Source organism: Haliotis rufescens, unplaced genomic scaffold (genome assembly GCF_023055435.1).
Source record: "Haliotis rufescens isolate VD_foot unplaced genomic scaffold, xgHalRufe1.0.p SCAF_9, whole genome shotgun sequence".
In the NCBI taxonomy this organism is placed as follows: domain Eukaryota; kingdom Metazoa; phylum Mollusca; class Gastropoda; order Lepetellida; family Haliotidae; genus Haliotis; species Haliotis rufescens.
In genome coordinates, this window is record NW_025964383.1 from 32,866,461 (window position 1) to 32,889,684 (window position 23,224).

At 39.9% G+C, this 23,224-nt stretch overlaps 1 protein-coding gene across 3 annotated transcripts in view; it reads right to left on the reverse strand.

Annotated features, from left to right (window-relative positions):
• LOC124111153 overlaps positions 1 to 23,224 on the reverse strand; it is a 37,106-nt gene that overhangs the window by 12,383 nt on the left and 1,499 nt on the right. Inside the window, exons 1-9 of one of the 3 annotated variants that reach the window (XM_046470766.2) lie at positions 16,194 to 16,598; positions 11,123 to 11,383; positions 6,307 to 6,405; positions 5,612 to 5,776; positions 4,536 to 4,802; positions 3,859 to 3,926; positions 2,372 to 2,479; positions 1,726 to 1,903; positions 713 to 812 (exon numbers count right to left, since the gene is read on the reverse strand). In XM_046470766.2, coding sequence (XP_046326722.2) covers positions 713 to 812; positions 1,726 to 1,903; positions 2,372 to 2,479; positions 3,859 to 3,926; positions 4,536 to 4,802; positions 5,612 to 5,776; positions 6,307 to 6,405; positions 11,123 to 11,383; positions 16,194 to 16,205 — 1,258 coding nt within the window. In that variant the 5' untranslated portion in view covers positions 16,206 to 16,598. Of the gene's footprint in view, positions 1 to 712; positions 813 to 1,725; positions 1,904 to 2,371; positions 2,480 to 3,858; positions 3,927 to 4,535; positions 4,803 to 5,611; positions 5,777 to 6,306; positions 6,406 to 9,884; positions 9,959 to 11,122; positions 11,384 to 16,193; positions 16,599 to 23,224 lie in introns of those variants that run through there. The other 2 variants (XM_046470767.2, XM_046470768.2) reach the window with 2 other exon arrangements.

Below are 23,224 nucleotides of genomic sequence, written 5' to 3' on the forward strand. Positions count from 1 at the left end.
AAAACGTCGAATTTTCATCATTTTAATATGCGGCTTAACTGGTGACTGATGGGATATAAATCCAGCCAGGGTTCATGCAGGAAGCAAAGGCACTGTAAGTCCCCATGGTCCCTGGTATGGTGATCTCCCTTTAGTTACTGACGATCTCTAGCCCATTTTTATATTGTGTTGTTAATTCTTTCTGCTTTTAAATGTTCCTCAACTAGTTTTAAATAGACTCTGTGATATTCTAGTTATTGAACTCTCCTTTGATGACAGGTTTTTATAATGTATAAATATATGTATTATCAATGTACTTCCCGTCACGATATGGCTGAAATACTGCCGATGTGATGTTAAATCTTAACTCACTCAACTCACTTGCTACATCATATTCAAGTAGTCAAGGAAAATGAAGGCCAAATCAAGGCCCATGAACTGAGAACATCAACAAAATATATTAATGTTGAATACTTCGTTTAGCATCACCTGATGGAACAAAAACAATCAAGTCACTGACTAACACCTAAAATCTTTTTCCTTTTGAAGAGACAGGAAGTAAGAGTGGGTAAGCGGATCTGTAGCTGTCCAAACATTCTAATAAGGAATTTACCAAGGAAGATAAATAATACTGACACATAAATTTCTACTTGTTATTGGGTCGGAAAAGTTGGAAAAAAAGTTGGATTTTATGAATGCTTCTATCAATCTGACGTAAATGTCCCTGCCATACCTATTATAGTGAGCTCTCCCAGGATGACAGAGGTGAGAGATGTCATCTTGGATATGCTGCCATTCAACATACTCAACGTCTGTCTCAGCATGAGAACATCCTTAAACAGAGAAACATGAAGAGTGTTAGTAAACACAAGGGGTCCCAGGTCAGAATACACCCGTGAACATCCGGGGTAGAATAGGTGTTCAGCAACCAATGCTTGTCATAAAAGGCGACTATGCTTGTCATAAGAGGCAACTAACAGGATCAGGCTGTCAGGCTCGCTGACTTGGTTGATGCATGTCATCGCATCTTAATTGCATGGGTCGATGCTCATGATATCAATCACTGGATTGTCGGGTACAGTCTCGATTATTTACAGACTGCGGTCACATAACTGGAATATTGCCAAGAGCGGTGCTGAACAAAAAACACACAAACTAAACAAAGGTCAGAACAGATCACTAGTACATCCTTCAAATATTTCCCCTTGGCGATTCCAGAGCAGGACAGGTCCCCAGTACCCCCTACAAAATTTCCCACAGGGATTTCACGTCAGAATAGATCACCAGCATCCCCATCAAATATTTCCTCATGGTGATTCAAGGGCAAAACAGGCCACAGCTATCCCCTGCAAACATCCCTTTGGGGACTTTAGGGAAGAATAGGTGCCCAGTGCCGCAAATATGTCACAAGAGCTGACTGAAGTGTTTGTTTGTTGTTTTAAGCCGCACTCAGCAGTATTCCATCTATATGACGGCGGTCTGTAAACAATGGAGTCTGGACCAGGCAATTCAGTGATTGACATCATGAGCATCGATCCATGCAATTAGGATGCGATGGTATGCATCAACCAAGTCAGCCTGACCACCCATTCCTGTCAGTTGCCTCTTACGACAAGCATAGTCGCCTTTTACAGCAAGCATGGGTTTCTGAAGACCTATGCTACCCCAGATCTTCACGGGTCAGTTTTCAAGTTATGGCTCGGAGAGTAATATACTCTTAGTGATGTAAATGAAGGGAGCTGTTACCTTCATGGCTGTACGTAGGTCAGTGGACTTCTCCTGCAGCCGTAGCGTCAGACCGCGGACAAAGAACAGAATCATCTCGCACTGTGTGGCGTAATTGACAACCACTGCAAGATTCACCGCATTGAGAACCATGCGGCCCACCAACTCAAACACAAACAGGATCCAGTGACACTCACGCCTGCAAGAAACAACACAGAATACACATGCAGAACCGTTCCAAGAGGCATCAAACTCAACTCACTCACTCACTCACTCACATAAACAGAAGCACATTAACACAAACTGGATCCAGTGACACCCTCAACAACCTGCCACGTGAGTGAGTGAGTTAATGAATGAGTTTGGTTTAATGCCACTTTGAACAGTATTCCAGTTATATCATGGTGTGTTAGCTAAAAGTGGGAGGAAAGACAAAAAAGATACAGATTCAGGTCTAAGACGCTTATTACTTTGGTGAAACCCACACGCACAGGTATGGTGCTGACAAACTCATCAATCTACAATTCCAGGGGTTTGAATCCAGAATGTGAACACACGATCATAAGTTCCTGGCATATCTCACGGAGGCAGCTTTGGGAAGCTTAGACGAGTTGGCCACAAAGTACCAACAGTTCTAAAGAAGAGGTACATCCAAGTCTCCACTTACCCAATCTGCTGGAAGATGGCGAGCCCCGGGAAGTTGAACGCCCACACGTACAGACCTTGTAGACACAGGGTGAGCAGCACCCAGATAGTTCCACAAGCCAGGAAGCACCTGCATACACACAAAAACATCCTCAGATATTGGGAAGGTGAGTCCGTGCTTCTTAAACCTTCTATGGTCCATATTCAACTATGTTCGATAGCGAATTAGGAAATACTCCAATATGACTTGTCAATCAGAGGTTTCAAATCACGATAAAGCTTTCGGTTCCAAATTAAAATAAGAGGTATCTACTCTACAGTGGGACTACATCAAATTTCAAAACACAGTAGGTTTATCTCCTAAATGATTCGTCAATCAGGTTTCAAATCACAATAACCTCCCTCTGATTGAAACAGATTGTGTTTGACTATCACAATGTAGAAAAGTACTTCCTTTTCAATCAGTGTCAGTGGGCGTTTTGAAATAATATGTCGAATGTTGGTAACAAAATGCTGAGTCGTGGTAAATACAATATTAAAAGTATGTGTGGCAATTCATTTTGGGCAGGAAACACAATAGAAATTGATTAAGATTGTGTATTTTTAGGGACGATGGAAATCTTGAAAAACTTGGTGCTTTCTATATCCGACTGTGACATCATATTTTGTGGGTCACGATGATGTCACACAATAGGAAGTCCGGTTAGGAACTGAACTTTGCAATGTCTGCTTATTTTGATATAGGAGCCCGCGTCTTGCTGAAGTAGCGGTGTTTCCCACTCTCAAACATAGGTATATCCAAGTAAAGAATAATGATGTAGACAAGCATGAAACAGCAATGGTACGAGGAGATGAGTGCATCTCAGTTGTGTTGAGAAGATCATAGGGAGCAGTGGTTATTATCGGCTGGACTGGTGTTTCCAAAGTTTTAGATGGAAAAAATATTAATTTTTTTATAACAAATTGATATCTCATGACCTCAGGTGAATTGTTTTTTAGAGACTTGAAACCCTATACTCATTTTAGTTGACTTATCTTGGTATTGAGTGAGTGAGTGAGTTGGACTTAACACCGCTTGTAACAGTATTCCAGTTATATCACAGCGTGTCAGCTTAAGCGATGCAGGTCTCAGATGTTTACCACTTTGGTGAAACCCACAAGCAAATCTAGAAACATAATCGGGGGGAACTGGGATTCGAGCCCACAATCATAGGTTTGACCTAAATAAAGATTTGTAGGGGTGCAGAGTTGTGCAATTCCCCCTTTTAAAGCTTACTAATCTTCATGATTATTTAGTGATTGTTTAAAAAATTTAATAAATTGACCAATTTTGGCTAACAAGTGCAAATTGTTCCCCAATATTTCTATTAAAAAGATTAATTCCTAAAAGCTGTATTCATGCTTGCCCTCCTATTTGGACAGCTCTTTGTACATGTATACAACCTTTTGTATACAGACAGTTGTATCATCATCACATTGCATCATCGGCATCATCATCATCTGACATACCTTAGTTTCCTTATCATCTTTTTCTGGGAAGCTGTCCGGCTTTGCAAAGGTGTTGCTTGTAAAAAAACCTGGATAAAAACACAGCAAAACTCCTTAATGCTGAAGATGTGATAACAAACATTCTCACGAAGACTTCATAATGGTTGTGCTGTTAGGCCTTTAATTAGCATATGCATTCGTTGTCGTGGAGAAAAAATAATAATGTCAGTTAGGCAAAAAAAATAAAAGTTTTGGTTCTCCAGCACCTCCCGCATCATCATAAAGTCTCTCGCACGTTTTGTTTTAATTTCCATTTTGAAGTTAAAAAAAAAAAATCCTAATACTTAAAAAAATGTGATCAAATATAGGACACAGTTACTTCCCTTTACAAGTTATGGTCATGGCGGCAATAGGAGTGTGTATGCTTGTTTATGTAGTAAGGCCTTTTCCCAGGTTGATGGTACACAACTGTTTATTTGGTTACTTACTAGTTTAAACAAGCCAAAAGAAATAAACACCACCCACCCGCATTCCTTTTTTAAAAGTCATTGACCGAAAAACCAATTCTTTTATTTTTTAAAGCCTTACAATTAGCGTTGTATGAATACGGGATTTCAAAACAGAGAACAAAATACAGATATAAAGGAGAAATTTCAACAGTCCCTCGGAATTCATTCTTAATGTATCCCCATACATACCTTCTCCATGAGGGCGTACAGATGTTCATTGTCGTGGATACGGAAGTAGATAAATCCCATGATGTATGCTATGAAGTGCAGGAAGTTTGGGATGACGTAGGTTGTGATGACATGCTCGCATGCTAACGGGGGACTGTCTGTCTGGGTCAGGTTGGCCTCCACCGTCTCGGCCGGGTCGAGGGGATAGAGCGGAATGTATTGTGTCGTGGTGTTGGTCTCGTTAGACGGCGGAGTTGGTCTTATTGTTACGGCTGTAGTTTTGGAACTCTGAAAAAAAGACATCGATAAAAAGAAGGTTAAAAAAGATCTATATAAAATGAACAACATTAAATTAATAAATATTTTGTAATTTGTAAGGGCCTTCAGTGTGACAAGTAAAACACAAAGGAACCTTCAATAGCGCACCCTGTTGTGTGCAGATGCCATGGCATGCACAGACATCAGGATGTATAAAACATCCACAACAATATAATAGCATGCCAATATTTTTTGCATTCAGAACTTCCTTATTATATCTGTTTTCAAGACACAAAATCAGATATGCTTGTCTTAATGCTTCGCGCACTCGTAACAAGAATTTATGAGCCCAGACACTGATTGGCCGATTAGAAATTCCACCTGAAACGACCTCCAATGGTGTCCTCAGATCTCCATGAAGAGGTGTGTGTGTGTGTTTGTCGCTTAATGCCGCACTCAAGGAACATTCCACCTGTATGATGGCAGCCTGTAAATAAACGAATCTGGACCAAACAATCCAGGGATTGACACTGCGATCAGCAATCCAGGACGTCAGGGTACAACCAAGTCATCGATGTATTTGGTTACCTTTCCCGACCAGTAAGTTTACAGGGGACGTGGGAATGCCAACATGGCCCTACTTGTGGGGAAATTAGGGGCGGTCGGGTAGCCTAGTGGTTAAAGCGCTCGCTCGTCACACCGAAGACCCGGGTTCGGTTCTGGACATAGGTACAATGTGCGAAGCCCATTTCTGGTGTTCCTCTCCATGATATTGCTGGAATATGCTAAAAACTGCGTAAAACTATACTCACTCACTCACTCACTTCGGGGAACCCTACCTGAGTGTCCTTCTTGACGTCCAGCTTCCACTCACAGGCCACCATCTCGTAGATGTAGGTGTACAGCAGCAGCAGGATGATGAGCACGGGGTAGACCATGTTCAGGACCTTCCACCTCCTTCCGCCCGAGTTGATAGACTCACGGCCAAACCCTCGCCACCCAATCTGAACACAATCCACACATCAAAACACTGGGTCTGCCACTCTGGAGCAAGTGAATGTTGTTTAGCACTGCAGACAGCAATATTTCAGCCAATCATCTGAAGAATCAAGTCTGGACCAGGCATAGTAACTTTCTTTGTTTTCACATCACACTCAGCAATATCCCAGCTATATGCATCTTGCCAAGGCAAGGGAGTTAATTGACTATAAAAGTCCAGTTTCCACCCTGGCCGAACTAGGCTGGTATTATGGAGTTACATTTTTGCTGGACTTACGAGTCTATGCATAGTCCAATCAAAATTGCGCTCTGAAATCGAAATCCGGTTCGTAAATTGTCATGCAGATTTTGGTTGATTGCAGGATTTGCAAAGCATGTGCACCGCTAACTTGTCAACAAATATTTTCTAAATCTTTTCATGTTTTTAATCAAGGTGCTCACATGATTTGATGCACTTCGCGATGTAAGACTCGTTTTATCACAACATAAATCTTGATTATCGATCAGATCGTCTTGACTGGGAGTGATTACTTACAAACATGAGCAGCATCCAATATGGCCGCAGCACTAACTGTTTGCACTTCCTGAGTGCACTGGTGGTCAAGTTGAGACTTCCTTCTCCAATGTCAGAGATCTACAACATGTAGCAAGTCAGTGACTGAGTCAGTCTGCCTGGGGGTGTAGGTTGTGCTGTAAGTGTGGTCAAACAATGAATGAAATATATGTTTGTTGTTTAATGCTGCACTCAGCAATATTCCAGCTATGACGGCGGTCTGTAAAAAATCGAGACTGGACCAGACAATTCAGTGATTGATATCATGAGCATCGATCCACGCAATCCATTAGTCGTCTCTTACGACAAGGATAGTCACTTGTTACAGCAAGCATGGGATGTTGAAGACCTATTCTACCCCGTATCTTCATGGGTCACATGTCATCCCACACACATTCTTACTGCAATGTTTAATCCACACAAAACTGAAACCATGATGTTTTCAAGAAAAATTAACCCAAGTCAAAAACCTGTTCTTAAAATGAAAGGTACTCCAAAACAGGTCTCATCGCACAAACACCTAGGTCTAATTTTACAGCAAGATGGCTACTGGTCAAATCATACAGATAACATAGTAGATAAAGTAAGCCCAATGATTAACTGCTTTAGAACTTTCAAATACCACCTGTCCAGAAAAACGTTACAGAATATATATTTATCAAGTATTTTACCAATATAAGACTATTGTGACCAAGTATGGGATAACTGTTCTCAAGAACAAGCGTTGGTATTAGAAAGGCTATATTTAGACGCACTGAGAACAACATGTGGAGTTACTCGTGGTACCAGCCACGAGTCTCTATACTCTGAAACTAACCTTACACCCTTATCCAAAAGACGGCAATCTCATAAATTAAAAACATTTTACAAACTGGTTAACAAGTTGGCCCCTGAATATCTATGGAATCTTGTTCCTCCTAATGTCTCAGCGGGCGCACGTTTCAATTTAAGAACGTCTTCACAGCTACAGACTGTAAATGCTAGAACAGTTAACTACCACAAATCATTTTACCCGACACAGTGCGAATGTGGAATGAATTACGGGATAATGTTCAGTCAAAATATACTATAAATGACTTCACTAAATGTATCACCAAGACAGAAAATCCTAAAATATTTGGTTTAACTTAGACTATGGTACCCGTTTCTGTCAAATCATCCATTGCCGCCTCAGATTAGGATGCAGGGATTTAAATGCACACAAATATCTCAGACATATTCATGAGTCAACTACCTGCTCCTGTGGATATCATCATGAGGATCCTACACATTACTTCTTTTCATGTTGCAACTACTGCAATCTTCAGAACGATATGTACTACTGTATAAAGGGATACGACTTGGATTCAGTATTATATGGAAATGCTACAACATCTACTGACACTAACCTTACTATTGTACAATCTGTCCATTTGTTCATTGTAAAACCTAAAGATTTAAAATTTAAGTGTCTTCTTTACCATTACATCATTCAAATAGTTGTTTGTATGTGTGATATGCTGGTATGCTGTTTGTTTATGTACCTTTATATGTATGTGTGTATTTGTTTGTGACTTGTATATCATCATAATATTTGCAACAGTAGGAACAATTAATCTAAATTTAGTATTTTATGTACAGTTTCCTCTTATTAATTATTAAATGTCCTTTCTAGGGAGAGGTGTTTAAATAGGTTTAACCTGTTCACCAATCCCATTCCTTTTTTTGGAAATACATTTTGTTTAAATCAAGTACATGTAGCTCTCATTTATCTACTTAAGATTGAAAGTCTACCCTCAGATTTATAAATCATCAGTTTGAATGAAAACTGGTTGACAGACAGACACTTTAGGCTCCTGTCGTTGCCACAAGGATTTGTGGGGTGCTTACCTTGAGGGCAAACAGTGGGAGACAATAGGCTTTCTTTGACAAGAGCAGTCGTTAGCACAGTCATATAAGAAGGCTGTCTGATTGAGGAGCTATCACGTCTCTTATCAATGATAGCAAGTGTGAAACACTTCACCTATTAACTGCAAGAACATCTTGTGAACGAGAGTTCTGCTGATGCCAGGGTCCTGTATATTTGATATAACCGTATTCGACGTAATAAGCACCCCGCTCTAATATTTGCTAATATTTGCTAATATATTGGCACGTGAACAATCCAAATTAGCACCCCTTCCTATTGATCAATGTAAACAAGACTTATTCATTCGCGTATAATACGCACACCTGTGTTATATGCACCATTAATTATGGGCAAGTAAATTCTTACAAAATATATCTGCCGTACATAAACATTTCAGGCTGTCAGCATAAACCACAAAATATATCTTTCAACTGTTTTTTTTCACCAAAATAATATTTTAATAAGAGACCCTTATTTCTAATTTTGAGAGCGCCCTGGGTGCTTATTACGGGTGAGACATGGCCGCTAGTCAGTCTGAGACAAGTGAATACTTGACAGGACTACTTTGTCTCCTATTCATTAGGTTATTGAAACTAGTGTAAGTTGAGCTTATCTCACCATGTTAGTCATGGAGTTTTGTAAGTTGGGCTGATCTCACCTTGTCAGTCATGGAAACTTTGTAAGTTGAGCTCATCTCACCATGTCAGTCATGGAGACTTTGTAAGTTTAGCTTATCTCACCTGTTAGTCATGGAAACTTTGTAAGTTGAGCTTATCTTACCATGTTAGTCATGGAAACTTTGTAAGTTGAGCTTATCTCACCATTTTAGTCATGGAGACTTTGTAAGTTTAGCTTATCTCACCATGTTAGTCATGGAAACTTTGTAAGTTGATCTTATCAAACCATGGTAGTCATGGAAACTTTGTAAGTTGATCTTATCACACCATGGTAGTCATGGAAACTTTGTAAGTTGAGCTTCTTTCACCATTTTACTCATGGAGACTTTGTAAGTTTAGCTTATCTCATATATATAATATCGTTTAAATCATGCCCACTATTTGTGTCCATTCACAACTTGTATGTTTATAGGACTCAATATTGACCCCTTTGGTAAAACATATGAGTGAGTGAGTGAGTGAGTGAGTGAGTGAGTGAGTGAGTGAGTGAGTTGGGTTTAACATTGCTTCAACAGTATTCCAGTTATATCACAGCATGGGAGGAAACACAAAGTGATGCAGGTCTCAGACATTTACCACTTTGGTGAAACCCACGAGCATGGGTATTGTGCTGACTAACCTAGAAACACATACTGGGCGAAATTCGAACCCACAACCATTGGTTCCTAACATGACAAAGGCACCCAATTCACTGAAAATCAGATCTGAATTGTAATTATTCAGGCCAAGTTTCAGCTTCACATGTCTTGTAATTTCAAAGCAGTTGTCAAAAACAAGTAAATCTGCACTGATACAAATCTCAGATGTTTAGCATTTTGATGTAAATTGTGATTGATATTGTGAACAATGATCCACATCGGGGTCAATGCTTCTCAATCAACCAACGTCACCGGGCCTGACTATTCGATCCATTTGGTACCTCTAGGACCAGCATAGGTTTCTGGGGACCAATTCCAACCCGGAATCCCCACGGTAAGAATGGAAAAGGAACTTACTGACATTTGCAATGACAACTGACTTTCTGCCTCGTCCGTGCACATGGCTTCCGCGCATGGTACATCCACTACCATCTGTGTGATACGAGTACTCACTACAGGCTGAGGCAACTGATACAGTTATCAGTGCAGGTCAATGTCAAATGATAGAGTGCCCCACTCTATATCTGAAGTCTGGGCACATCTCATGGCTGACTGGTGTGACACATACGTCATCTATCTTGCCAAGAACACAGTGGTCAACTTGACCCAATGGATTTCAAAGCTCAGTGGACCAAAAAACGCTTGCTCTCTGGACATGTTACGATAAAGAGTAGGGCCGTGCACTACATGAATTTTATACCGAAGTATATAGTGACGCTGAGGTTTGCATTGTGAGACATATTGCAACATATTGCCATTGACATACTGCTTTCTTCCACTTTTGAACTGCGCTTTATTTTCCTAAGACTTAACTAGCACCATATGTACGCATATCCCACTTTGTAGGGGACCATCTCATAGTCGCAAGGCTTGGCCTCCATTAGACTGACATTTAGTCCCAGAAATAAAGTTGTCAAAATTAAAAATATATACCAACAAAATAAAATTCAAATAGAGCCCAGAAAACTCCTTAATAAAGCTGAGGCAATCTAGACTTGCCAAATCATTCTAGACATGAGTTGGGACTCCTTTTTCATTATTGTTCTCTAGGGTCTGGGAGACAGTCTAGGCCTCCATAGTAACCATAGTAATGCCTAATCAAGGGAGGTAACAAAATAACAACAGCAGTGCATCCTTGAAATATTATTTGTCTGAGATTAGCTGTATCAGGAAGATTTGTTTCTTCCATTATGGTTAAAACCAAAGTAATACACTTATTTCTAAACACATAACCCATTTACTCCACAAATTGCAGATTTGTTTGTTTGTTTGTTTGTTGTTTAACGCCGCACTCAGCAATATTCAATCTGTATGATGGCGTTCTGTAAATAATCAAGTCTGGGCCAGGCAATGCAGTGATTGACATCACGAGCATCGATCCAGGCAACTGGGATACGATGACATGTATCAACCAAGTCAGCAAGCCTGACCACCCGATCCCGTTAGTCGCCTCTTACGACAAGCATAGTCTCCTTTTACGGCAAGCATGGGTTGTTGATGGCCTATTCTAACCAGGGTCTTGAAAATGTATTGTTGAAGGTGTGTATGACAGAGGATGCTTAAACCTGGGAACAAATGAAAAGAGACATTGTTACCTCTACTTTCACTGCACTTGTTGTCAATGAGGAGGAGTTGGAGTAGAGTTCCTCGGAACCGTACAGCTCCTCCTGAATTGTGGCTGGAATGCTGCTTTGAGATTTAGGAGGTGATGGACCTCTAGATGTCGCAGTTGTCCCCCCTGTGTGGGGGCAGTCGTGACTGTTGGCGACGGGCATCACGAGAAGGTAGCTGCGGTCGTCAGTGAAAGATCCGGGAATGAAAGGGTCAGGGTCAGAGCCCTCTTTGGAGATTTTCTCCTGAAAAATCAAACAAAACAAAGAATCACTTGAGTGAGTGAGTGAGTTTGAGTTTAAGAACACTTTGAACTGTATTTCATTGCATAATGTTAAAAATCTATTTCAAAAATTATTTGGAAAAGTAGAACTGTCATTTTTTCATGGCAACCCTTATAGTCGTGATAAGTTTTGGCAAACCCCCTCATCCGCTGTGTCATCTTTTCATGATGCCTCTCCCATACCCTTAATCCAGGTTCTGAAATGTCTATGGGGCACAACTAGAAACGGGTTTGCCCCCCGTAACCTCTCATAGATATTGAGGAAACTGATCTCATTATTCAACCTTGACCTTTGACATAAGCCCAACATGTCTCAAGGGCAAAGAGGTTGTGGTGTATCAGTCACAAAGTCCCTACGGCAATCCTTTTTCCAAGACTGGTTTACAGATCAACCCAAAAAAGAAAATTGAAAGTGATAAAAAAAACACAATATGTGCAGAGGTTTTATTCCATCATCTGCAAACTTTTATTTTGACCAAAACAAATATGAATACAACAACAGGACTGATAAACTAATTTGACGAAGCTTGGCGCACATGCTGATATATTTACCTGTAAACCAAGATGAAAAACAAAACAAGAAAGGCTTGAAATGACTTGCTTAACATGTCCTTATGCCAAAGTTGTGATATTTGAGGTGAATGTGGTTTGTGTCATGACTGATATCTTTGCACAGTACTAGGGCCAAAATATTAACAATAGGTAACATTAATATCTATAACAATTCAAGGAATACTACCTCTATTACATTAGAGCACGCACGCACGCACGCACGCACGCACGCACCGCACCGCACGCACGCAACTTTGTTGGGGCGGGGGATAACAAATTTATGTGACCAGGGTGCAACCTGGTTTTGCTTGGTGCAACTTGGTTTTCATGTCAGCATGCAGCTGGTGCAAGTTAATGAAGTTCTTTAAGTCGAGCCCTGAGTTGAGATACTGATAGGTGATGCTGAAATGTTGAACTTGGGAACTGGTTGTCCACAATAATTAGAGTTGAGGTGTTGAAACGTTGCATCCAAGATTATTGCACTTACACAGTGATGTGCATGCACGTGTATGTGTGTGTGTTTATTGCACTAGTCCGGTCTAATGCCGATTTAATAGTGCTAGCCCAATGAGACACCATGGTGTTAACATGAATACCCCACTCAGACACAGTACACACTGCAAGCCAACCAGTCCCTGAATACCGAGTGCCAGGCAGTGTAACAACAAATTCCCGCTTTTATATCTTTTGGTTTGACACGTCCGGGGATCAAACCCTGGATCTTCCACCCTCAGGGCAGACGCTCTTACACAAGACCACAGAGGCCTCCTTAATTAATTTCTATGGCTTGTGTGTGTTTACAGATATTTTAACAGAAAAAAGAGTAAATTTGTTTTGTTTTTTTCCTACATTCTCAATGTAACACTGAGCCGGCCCTCTCACTGACTGAGTGAGTGAGTGAGTATGGTTTTATGCCGCTTTTAGCAATATTCCAGCAATATCAGGGCGGGGGACACCAGAAATGGGCTTCACACATTGTACCCATGTCGGGAATCGAACCCGGGTCTTCGGCGTGACGAGCGAACGCTTTAACCACTAGGCTACCCGACCGCCCCTCTCACTGACTGACACATCAGGATGCTGTTTGGTGAGACTTATTTAAATGGGGTTACAAATTTGGCCAAGGAGATGAAATCGGAAAAGGAATTAGTTTTTATTCTGAAAAACATCCCAAATGCAAACTTTTGTGTTCACGATAACAAAGTTGTGTTTACAACAGGATAAGCTTCAAGACAATATGGTCCCACAATTCTGAATTTTTGTTTCACAGGCCCGTACTGAAAAGCAGCCGGTCTAAGAAATAAACTACACAAAAAAGTATCTACTTTTATTACGTGTCCTGCTAGTTATATAGACCCTCTTTTACATTACAAAATGTTATATATAAATTCCATGTGTACATCACGATCAGTGATTCAAGAGGCCACCTGCAGTTTTACTCCACGGCAGAATGACTCTCATAAAAATATATTAACGATTGACATCTATTTTTATCTTATTTCGACCCACCCTGTGCTGGAATAAATCTGTGAAACGTGAAATGACAAAAGTGTGGCCTAAGTTTTAATAAATAAATAGTGAGAAAAACTTAACTTAGCTCAATTTACACAAGTTTCAATTGGTGAAATAGTGAGAGAAGCTCAACTTACAAAGTCTCCATGACTAAAATGGTGAGAGAAGCTCAACTTACAAAGTCTCCATGACTAAAATGGTGAGAGAAGCTCAACTTACAAAGTCTCCATGACTAAAATGGTGAGATAAGCCCAACTTACAAAGTCTCCATGACTAAAATGGTGAGATAAGGCTCAACTTACAAAGTCTCCATGACTGACATGGTGAGATGAGGTCAACATACAAAGTCTCCATGACTAAAATGGTGAGATAAGCTTAACTTACAAAGTCTCCATGACTAAAATGGTGAGATGAGCTCAACTTACAAAGTCTCCATGACTAAAATGGTGAGATAAGCTCAACTTACAAAGTCTCCATGACTAAAATGGTGAGATCAGCCCAACTTACAAAGTCTCCATGACTAAAATGGTGAGATGAGCTCAACTTACAAAGTCTCCATGACTGACATGGTGAAATGAGGTCAACATACAAAGTTTCCATGACTAACATGGTGAGATAAGCTCAACTTACACTAGTTTCAATAACCTCATGAATAGGAGACAAACTAGTCCTGTCAAGTATCCACTTGTCTCAGACTGACTAGCGGCCATGTCTCACCCTGGTTTTGTCCTGCAAGTCATCAACGTGTGAAGTAATATCAAATATACAGGACTCCAGCATCAGCAAAACTCTCGTTCACAAGATGTTCTTGCAGTCAATAGGTGAAGTGTTTCACACTTGCTATCAATGATAAGAGACGTGATAGCTCCTCAATCAGACAGACTGTGCTAACGACTGCTCTTGTCAAAGAAAGCCTATTGTCTCCCACTGTTTGCCCTTAAGGTAAGCACCCCACAAATCCTTGTGGCAATGACAGGAGCCTAAAGTGTCTGTCTGTCAACCAGTTTTCATTCAAACTGATGATTTATAAATCTGAGGGTAGACTTGCAATATTAAGTAGATAAATGAGAGCTACATGTACTTAATTTAAACAATATATATATTTTTTTTTTAAAGGAATGGGATTGGTAAACAGGTTAAACCTATTTAAACACCTCTCCCTACAAAGGACATTTAACAATTAATAAGATGACTGTACACCAAAATAGAATATGTACTTGAGTAATTGTATGCATTATGATGGCCATAGCGAGGTCGATATATCAGGGTACATTTTTAACCAGAGAGAAAGGGAACAATTATTGAAATCATTGGTAGGTTAATTATACAAATTATTTCTTTGAATTTATTGTAAAATGCAGGTCATGTAAGTTCTTGTCTTAGAGATTGTTTTGGCCCAAACAAAATTCAGGATCCAAAATAAAAGGAAATAATAAAATATTGATTTGGGGTTTCCTTCAAAATAGATCTGGGAAATATACAAAGATGTTTAATAAAAAGACTTTTTAATTTCTCAAAATGAAGGAGAGCCTTTTCCTTAAACAAATAAGACAAAAAATAAGCAGTGCTCACTAATAACCCTGACCTCTCCTCCAACATATTTCTAAGTTTAAAACATGAAAAATATCATATTTTTTCAGAAAATACACATATATAAATCAAACTTTGCACAGCATCTCTTCTATTAGTATGGAAACCGTTGCCTAAATTTGAAAAAAATCCATGGAGTAGTTTTCAAGTAAATGGTCGCAAAAATGTACAAAAAATGAAAAAAAGCTGTATTTTAGCCAAAAATCCAAATATTCAAATCAAACTTAGCAGTGCACTTCTCCTATTGGTATAGAAAGTGTTCACCAAGATTGAAAAGAATCTATGAAGGACTTTTCAAGTTATAGGCCGCACACGAAAATGTCCTCGGAAGGACAGAATTTCGTTACATTGATGCAATTTTTTAATTCTGAAAATGCAGTTAAAAATTACGTTACTCGTCAGCTTTCATTATTTGTAACAACTTCCAGTTACTTATACGTTATCTTTAACCCAACAATTTATATAAATCGGGAATTCACTCATGTGGTCCTTTTCACTTTCTGAATTTGTGCAAAACAGAAAGAACGTCCTTCATCATGGTCTCAACATTTTGCCAATGTTCACCAAGGACAAAATCATACTACTCAACTTTGATAAGGATATTCCAAGTGTCCAGTTTGGGACTGACAGAGACTTATAGTTTGGATGTGTTGTCATACTGATAGTATCTGAAAGTGCAGTGGAACTGACTCATGTTTAGCTTCATGTCAAGTTGATTGAACAAAAGCACATGATTAAAAAATATATTGTATCCTGGTACATTTTGTACCAGGAAAACAAATTCCAGTACCTCTATCAAGTGTTGAGTATCATATGAACATACAACGGTCAAGCACTTTTAGAGTCCCCACAACGACGAATTTGGTTCCATTTCTACAGAAAGTCAGGAAATGTAAAGTATTTTTCCCATCTTTAATTAACATGGAGCCCTATGGAAGAATGAAGTTTCAAAAACTAACTTGTAGCTGTATGAAGAATGAAGTTTCAAACTCTACCCATGGCCACGATCACTTGACAGTAATAAGTCGGTCCGCTCACAAAGCCCAATGTCACCCTTGCCCTCAACCTGCCCTCAAATTTAACATTTAACAATCCATTGTACATCCATTCCAACCTACCTTAATCTTCATGCATAGACTCTTCACGGGATCGATGAAATCAACAAACAAGATAACCTATCATGAACACAGGGCTGATACAGGCTCAGTGAAGATCTTTGATATTGTCGCAGCTGAAACACAATACCAGCATCATGTTCCCTCCAGCAACTGACCTACATCTCCATCTTCATCTGACCTACATGCAACCTGGACACCAGGACTATCTGCCACAATACAACACACATTGCAGTTCTGGATCTATCTACCACAGTACCACACACGTGGACAGAGGTTTACAACAGCACAAATCCTCCAAAGATATCCACTTCTTTGTTGACAAAATATTTTCAGTTAAAAAATGAAACTTTCTATAGGAAAGGTGCGTATCTTCAACCTCCACCCTTCTAATGAGTATTACACCTGGTTGTTGTCAGCCTTAAGTGGTGAGAGTGCGATTAGTCCAGCATGACAGCCTGGGTTTGTACTGTACCAGTACAGTCACAGATATCACCCGGGTGTTGCATGTACAGTCTCATCACAGGTAATCAGATGTGGCCTATATCTAATATGAGGACGTGACATATTGAAGATGACGTATCTAGTTACAATAATGCAAATGAATATATCTTTGTGGAATAATTATTTCAATGAAAATAAATGGTTTCCTATAAAATATAAAATTATAAGATAGCTATATGTATCACTGTTCTATCACTGTTCTATCATTGTTCTATCATGATGTCATTTCTAGGCATTCGAACATGCACTCACAACTTGACAACATACTATTTGAGAGGGAAGTGTCCGGTTAGTTATTCCCCATAGAGGTAGCTGGGCAACACAGATAAACACAATGCCGAACAATCTCATGGATTAAACACTCCATGCCAGTGTCATGTGGAAGGAATGTATGGATTAAACACTCCATGCCAGTGTCATGTGGAAGGAATGTATGGATTAAACACTCCATGCCAGTGTCATGTGGAAGAAATGTATGGATTAAACACTCCATGCTAGAGTAATGTGGAAGGAATGTATGGATTAAACACTCCATGCTAGAGTAATGTGGAAGGAATGTATGGATTAAACACTCCATGCTAGAGTAATGTGGGAGGAATGTATGGATTAAACACTCCATGCTAGAGTAATGTGGAAGGAATGTATGGATTAAACACTCCATGCTAGAGTAATGTGGAAGGAATGTATGGATTAAACACTCCATGCTAGAGAAATGTGGATGGAATGTATGGATTAAACACTCCATGCTAGAGTAATGTGGAAGGAATGTATGGATTAAACACTCCATGCTAGAGTAATGTGGAAGGAATGTATGGATTAAACACTCCATGCTAGAGTAATGTGGAAGGAATGTATGGATTAAACACTCCATGCTAGAGCAATGTGGAAGGAATGTATGGATTAAACACTCCATGCTTGAGTAATGTGGAAGGAATGTATTGATTAAACACTCTATGCCAGTGTAATGTGGAAGGAATGTATGGATTAAACAGTCCATGCTTGAGTAATGTGGGAGGAATGTATGGATTAAACAGTCTATGCTTGAGCAATGTGGAAGAAATGTATGGATTAAACACTACCATGCTAGAGTAATGTGGAAGGAATGTATGGATTAAACACTCTATGCCAGTGTAATGTGGGAGGATGGGTATTACGCTGACAAACAAAGAATCATATTTGGGAGAGTTTTAGATTCAAACCCATAATCATAAGATTCTGGCACACTCAAGGGAGGCAACTCTTCACAGAGTATACACGGCTGCCCCAGAAACAAAAGCAAGTCACATAAAATAAGGTAAATCAACAAAACTTTTTAATTTAAATTAATTTAAATTATGCTGACTAAGACTTTACAATGTGATAATGTTTAAACAATAGTATGTCATTGAACTTGCAGGTACTGACATGCAAGATAAGTAAGAAGGGCTGGCTAAAATATGGTTAATCAGAATCAACAAAGATGGGAGGTAATCTTAATGATTATTGATATGAAAATCGTGTCATCGATAAAAACTTATATGAACTATTGTGATGACATAAAGTTTACATTTACCAAAACAGACTTGTTATTGTCAACCAGGTCAATATCTGAGGATGGAAAGCAACTGTTTTTGTTGTCTTTGATGTCCACAAAGTAATCCATGCATAAGTGTGTCACCATGCAGCAGTGGTGTGAAATATGTGGATTTCTTTTTGACATTTTTGCATATTTGCTCAAAGTTACCTTTATGATATATATTGAGAAGTGATCGATATTAAGTTAACCATTTTCAACCTCTTTGATCTATATCGATAGCCAACACTACAAATAGGTGCATGAATGTTGTTTTAGGCCAGTCAGTAATACTGCATCATGTCAGTGAGTGAGTGAGTATTGTTTTACGACGCTTTTAGCAATATTCCAGCAATATCACGGCAGGGGACACCAGAAATGGGCTTCACACATTGTACCCATGTCAGGAATCGAACCCGGGTCTTCAGCGTGACGAGTGAACGCTTTAACCACAAGGCTACCCGTCGGCCCGCATCATGTCAGTCTCTAATCAATCAAGTCTGGACCAGGCAAACCAGAGGCGGGCAGCATGGGGCATAGATCCACACTGATCCACACTGATCCACACTGATCCGCACTGATCCGCACTGATCCGCACTGATCCACACTGATCCGCACTGATCCACACTGATCCGCACTGATCCGCACTGATCCACACTGATCCGCACTGATCCGCACTGATCCACACTGATCCACACTGATCCACACTGATCCGCACTGATCTGCACTGATCCACACTGATCCACACTGATCCGCACTGATCCACACTGATCCGTCACAATGACACAATGTAGTTTAATGTTTGTTTAATGCTGCACTAAGCAATGTTCCAGGCATATGATGGCGGTCCATTAATAATCGACTCTGGACCCGTGAATGACATGAGCATCGATCTACGCATGTGGAATATGATCACCTGCATCAAGTAGGTCAATGAATCTGACCACCCGATCCCTTTAGTCGCCTCTTACGACAAGCATGGGTTGCGGAAGACCTTCCAACCAAGATGTTCATGGGAGGAGACACTGAGACACTAAATATTGTGATGAAATATTTTCCAATTAAAAGTGTTGTTTTTCACAAACTTATGGGACATAATAAATTGAGAATATTGTATAAAGCATCAAAATTTTAATAACAAACAGGCCTGGTACTGCAGTGTTTCCTGGTGGAAGGGTTTGTGTTGCAGAGGACAGTAAAATATTATTCTTGAGTTTTGATATTTAAATTATTATGTGTTATTTAACATGAAGGCTAGGAGAAAAGATTTTCTAAATGTATACTTCTTTTCTAATTCATGGTTGATGATTAGTCAATCATCAGTTGCTTTTTCAAACCAAAGATAATTTATGAATTTTTACACCATTCCAAGAACTAATCTCTATACTCTGTCTTACCTCTCACAAATACGTGACAGATACTACTTATCACATTATTGACTACCAGTTAAAAATAAGAACGACAATATCACATAACAATCTGATCACCTGACCTTGACAATAACACATCTTCATGATGAGGATATCAATGGGGTGGAATTACAAGAAAAAATATTTCAGTGCCTTATTCAATTTTCAAATAATTTATTTTATGTTTGAACATTCCTTTTGGCAACACGATTATTTCTCCATGACTTCAGGATTTCTTAATTATTTCACGAATGTGTAAAATTGTTTCAGCGAAATTTTTGTTCTCCCCTCTGTAGCCTCGCTATTTCTGATAGCAGGTTCATTGACCTTGACCCGCCCACACAGCTGATGAGCAAAGATCAGTCTCCTTGTATGCATGCAAGAAGCATGAAAGATACATTATACACAATGTAGTATGACACTTGGCACGAAGCCTTACAGCATGACACTGTAGTATGGCACATGGCATGAAGCCTTACAGCATGACACTGTAGTGTGGCACTTGGCATGAAGCCTTACAGCATGACACTGTAGTGTGGCACTTGGCATGAAGCCTTACAGCATGACACTGTAGTATGGCACTTGGCATGAAGCCTTACAGCATGACACTGTAGTATGGCACTTGGCATGAAGCCTTACAGCATGACCCTGTGGTATGGCACTTGGCATGAAGCCTTACAGCATGACACTGTAGTGTGGCACTTGGCATGAAGCCTTACAGCATGACACTGTAGTATGGCACTTGGCATGAAGCCTTACAGCATGACACTGTGGTATGGCACTTGGCATGAAGCCTTACAGCATGACACTGTAGTGTGGCACTTGGCATGAAGCCTTACAGCATGACACTGTAGTATGGCACATGGCATGAAGCCTTACAGCATGACACTGTAGTATGGCACTTGGGATGAAGCCTTACAGCATGACACTGTAGTATGACACTTGGCATAAAGCCTTATAGCATGACACTGTAGTGTGGCACTTGGCATGAAGCCTTACAGCATGATACTGTAGTATGGCACTTGGCATGAAGCCTTACAGCATGACACTGTGGTATGGCACTTGGCATGAAGCCTTACAGCATGACACTGTAGTGTGGCACTTGGCATGAAGCCTTACAGCATGACACTGTAGTATGGCACATGGCATGAAGCCTTACAGCATGACACTGTAGTGTGGCACTTGGCATGAAGCCTTACAGCATGACACTGTAGTGTGGCACTTGGCATGAAGCCTTACAGCATGACACTGTAGTGTGGCACTTGGCATGAAGCCTTACAGCATGACACTGTAGTATGGCACATGGCATGAAGCCTTACAGCATGACACTGTAGTATGGCACTTGGGATGAAGCCTTACAGCATGACACTGTAGTATGACACTTGGCATAAAGCCTTATAGCATGACACTGTAGTATGACACTTGACATGAAGCCTTACAGCATGCCACTGTAGTATTGCACTTGGCATGGAGTATTATAGCATGACACTGTAGTATGACACTTGGCATAAAGCCTTATAGCATGACACTGTAGTATGACACTTGACATGAAGCCTTACAGCATGCCACTGTAGTATTGCACTTGGCATGAAGTATCATAGCATGACACTGTAGTATGACACTTGGCATGAAGCCTTATAGCATGACACTGTAGTATGGCTCTTGGCATGAAGTATTATAGCATGACACTGTAGTATGACACTTGACATGTAGCCTTACAGCATGACACTGTAGTATGGCACTTGGCATGAAGCCTTACAGCATGACACTGTAGTATGGCACTTGGCATGAAGCCTTACAGCATGACACTGCAGTATGGCACTTGGCATGAAGTATTAACGCATGACACTGTAGTATGACACTTGGCATGAAGCCTTATAGCATGACACTGTAGTGTGGCACTTGGCATGAAGTATTATAGCATGACACTGTAGTATGACACTTGGCATGAAGCCTTATAGCATGACACTGTAGTATGGCACTTGGCATGAAGCCTTACAGCATGACACTGTAGTATGGCACATGGCATGAAGCCTTACAGCATGACACTGTAGTATGGCACTTGGCATGAAGCCTTACAGCATGACACTGTAATATGGCACTTGGCATGAAGCATGATCACAATTCACATATATACTTCAGCATGAGTGTATTGTGAAACAGTGTGTAGTATCAGTCTTGAGTGACATACTAAAGTATGGCAGTGTAACTGTAGGATAACACTGCAGCATGACAATGTAGCACCAATCTTTAGCGTGACACCCCTTCTTAATACATAATCACAGCCATGACAGATATTTCCCATGTGTTCTGAATGGTGGACAGCCTGCGAAGTTAATTAAAAGTTTGCGAACTTTTAACCCCTGGGTTTGTGCAAATTTAACAAATATATGTACATCATAATTTTTTCATTTTGTGTTGTCATAATAATTGCCCTGGAATTGTGGAATGAAGAGGACAATTGTAAAAGTTTATAATACCATAACCCACAAAAATCGGACATTTCAATAATAGAATAAAGCAAGTCTGAATTATTACCATTATAAGTTAGGACATAATCATAATCATCAAGTTAAAAACAAATGATTCTACAGACCCTTGATAAAAGTATCATAACCTAAGAACCAAGAGGAAATATGGGTTAGATTTGGTATTCAGCAACCCATCCCTATTGTAAGAGGTGACTATATGCTTGTCTTAAGAGGTAATGTGATCGGGTTGTCAGACTCGCTGACTTGGTGTCATTGTATCCCAATTGTGTAGATCAATGCTCATGATGTCAATCACTGGATTAACTGGTTCAGGCTTGATTATTTAGACCGCCGTCATATAGCTGGAATATTGCGGATCGATGCCATAATGCAAACAATGTGTCATAAACCATTACCCAAACTCCAAAATCTGATTACTTACATAAATTTCAATCAAACATGACAGATTTCTGTGAATTCATCAATATACATTTCAATAAGTTATGGTTTGTTTGTTGTTTAATGCTGCACACAACAATAGTCCAACTATTTGATGCCAGTCTGTAAATAATCGAGTCTGGACCAGACTAGTCAGTGATTGACATCTTCAACATCAGTCCACGCAACTGAGATATGACATGCATCAACCAAGTCACTAAGCCTGACCACCTGATTCATTCCGTCGTCTCTTAGACAAACATAGGTTTCTAGGGACCTTATTTATTACCAGAGCTTACCAGGAATCCCAATAATGGCCATTGGCATACAGCTTAGTGCATAGTTAGGTCCAAGCCAGAAAAATATAGAAATATCAAGTAAGACGAAATTTAATTTCAAGTAATGTCAATCTCAATTTTGCCCAAAAAAAACACATCCTATTTATTATATAAGTGTTCTGTCTTACTTTCACTTTGATATATTGCGTTAAGGAATGCAAAGATTATCAGAGCACCTTCAGAATACAGTACCACAACTTCCCGTGAGGATGATCTCTGCCGTAGGTCACATGTCTCAAAGACAAGCAGCCAGTTTTTGTGAGAAGCCGTCGGACGCGAACCCACGACCCTTTGGATTGTTAGCCCGACAGCTAACCGACTG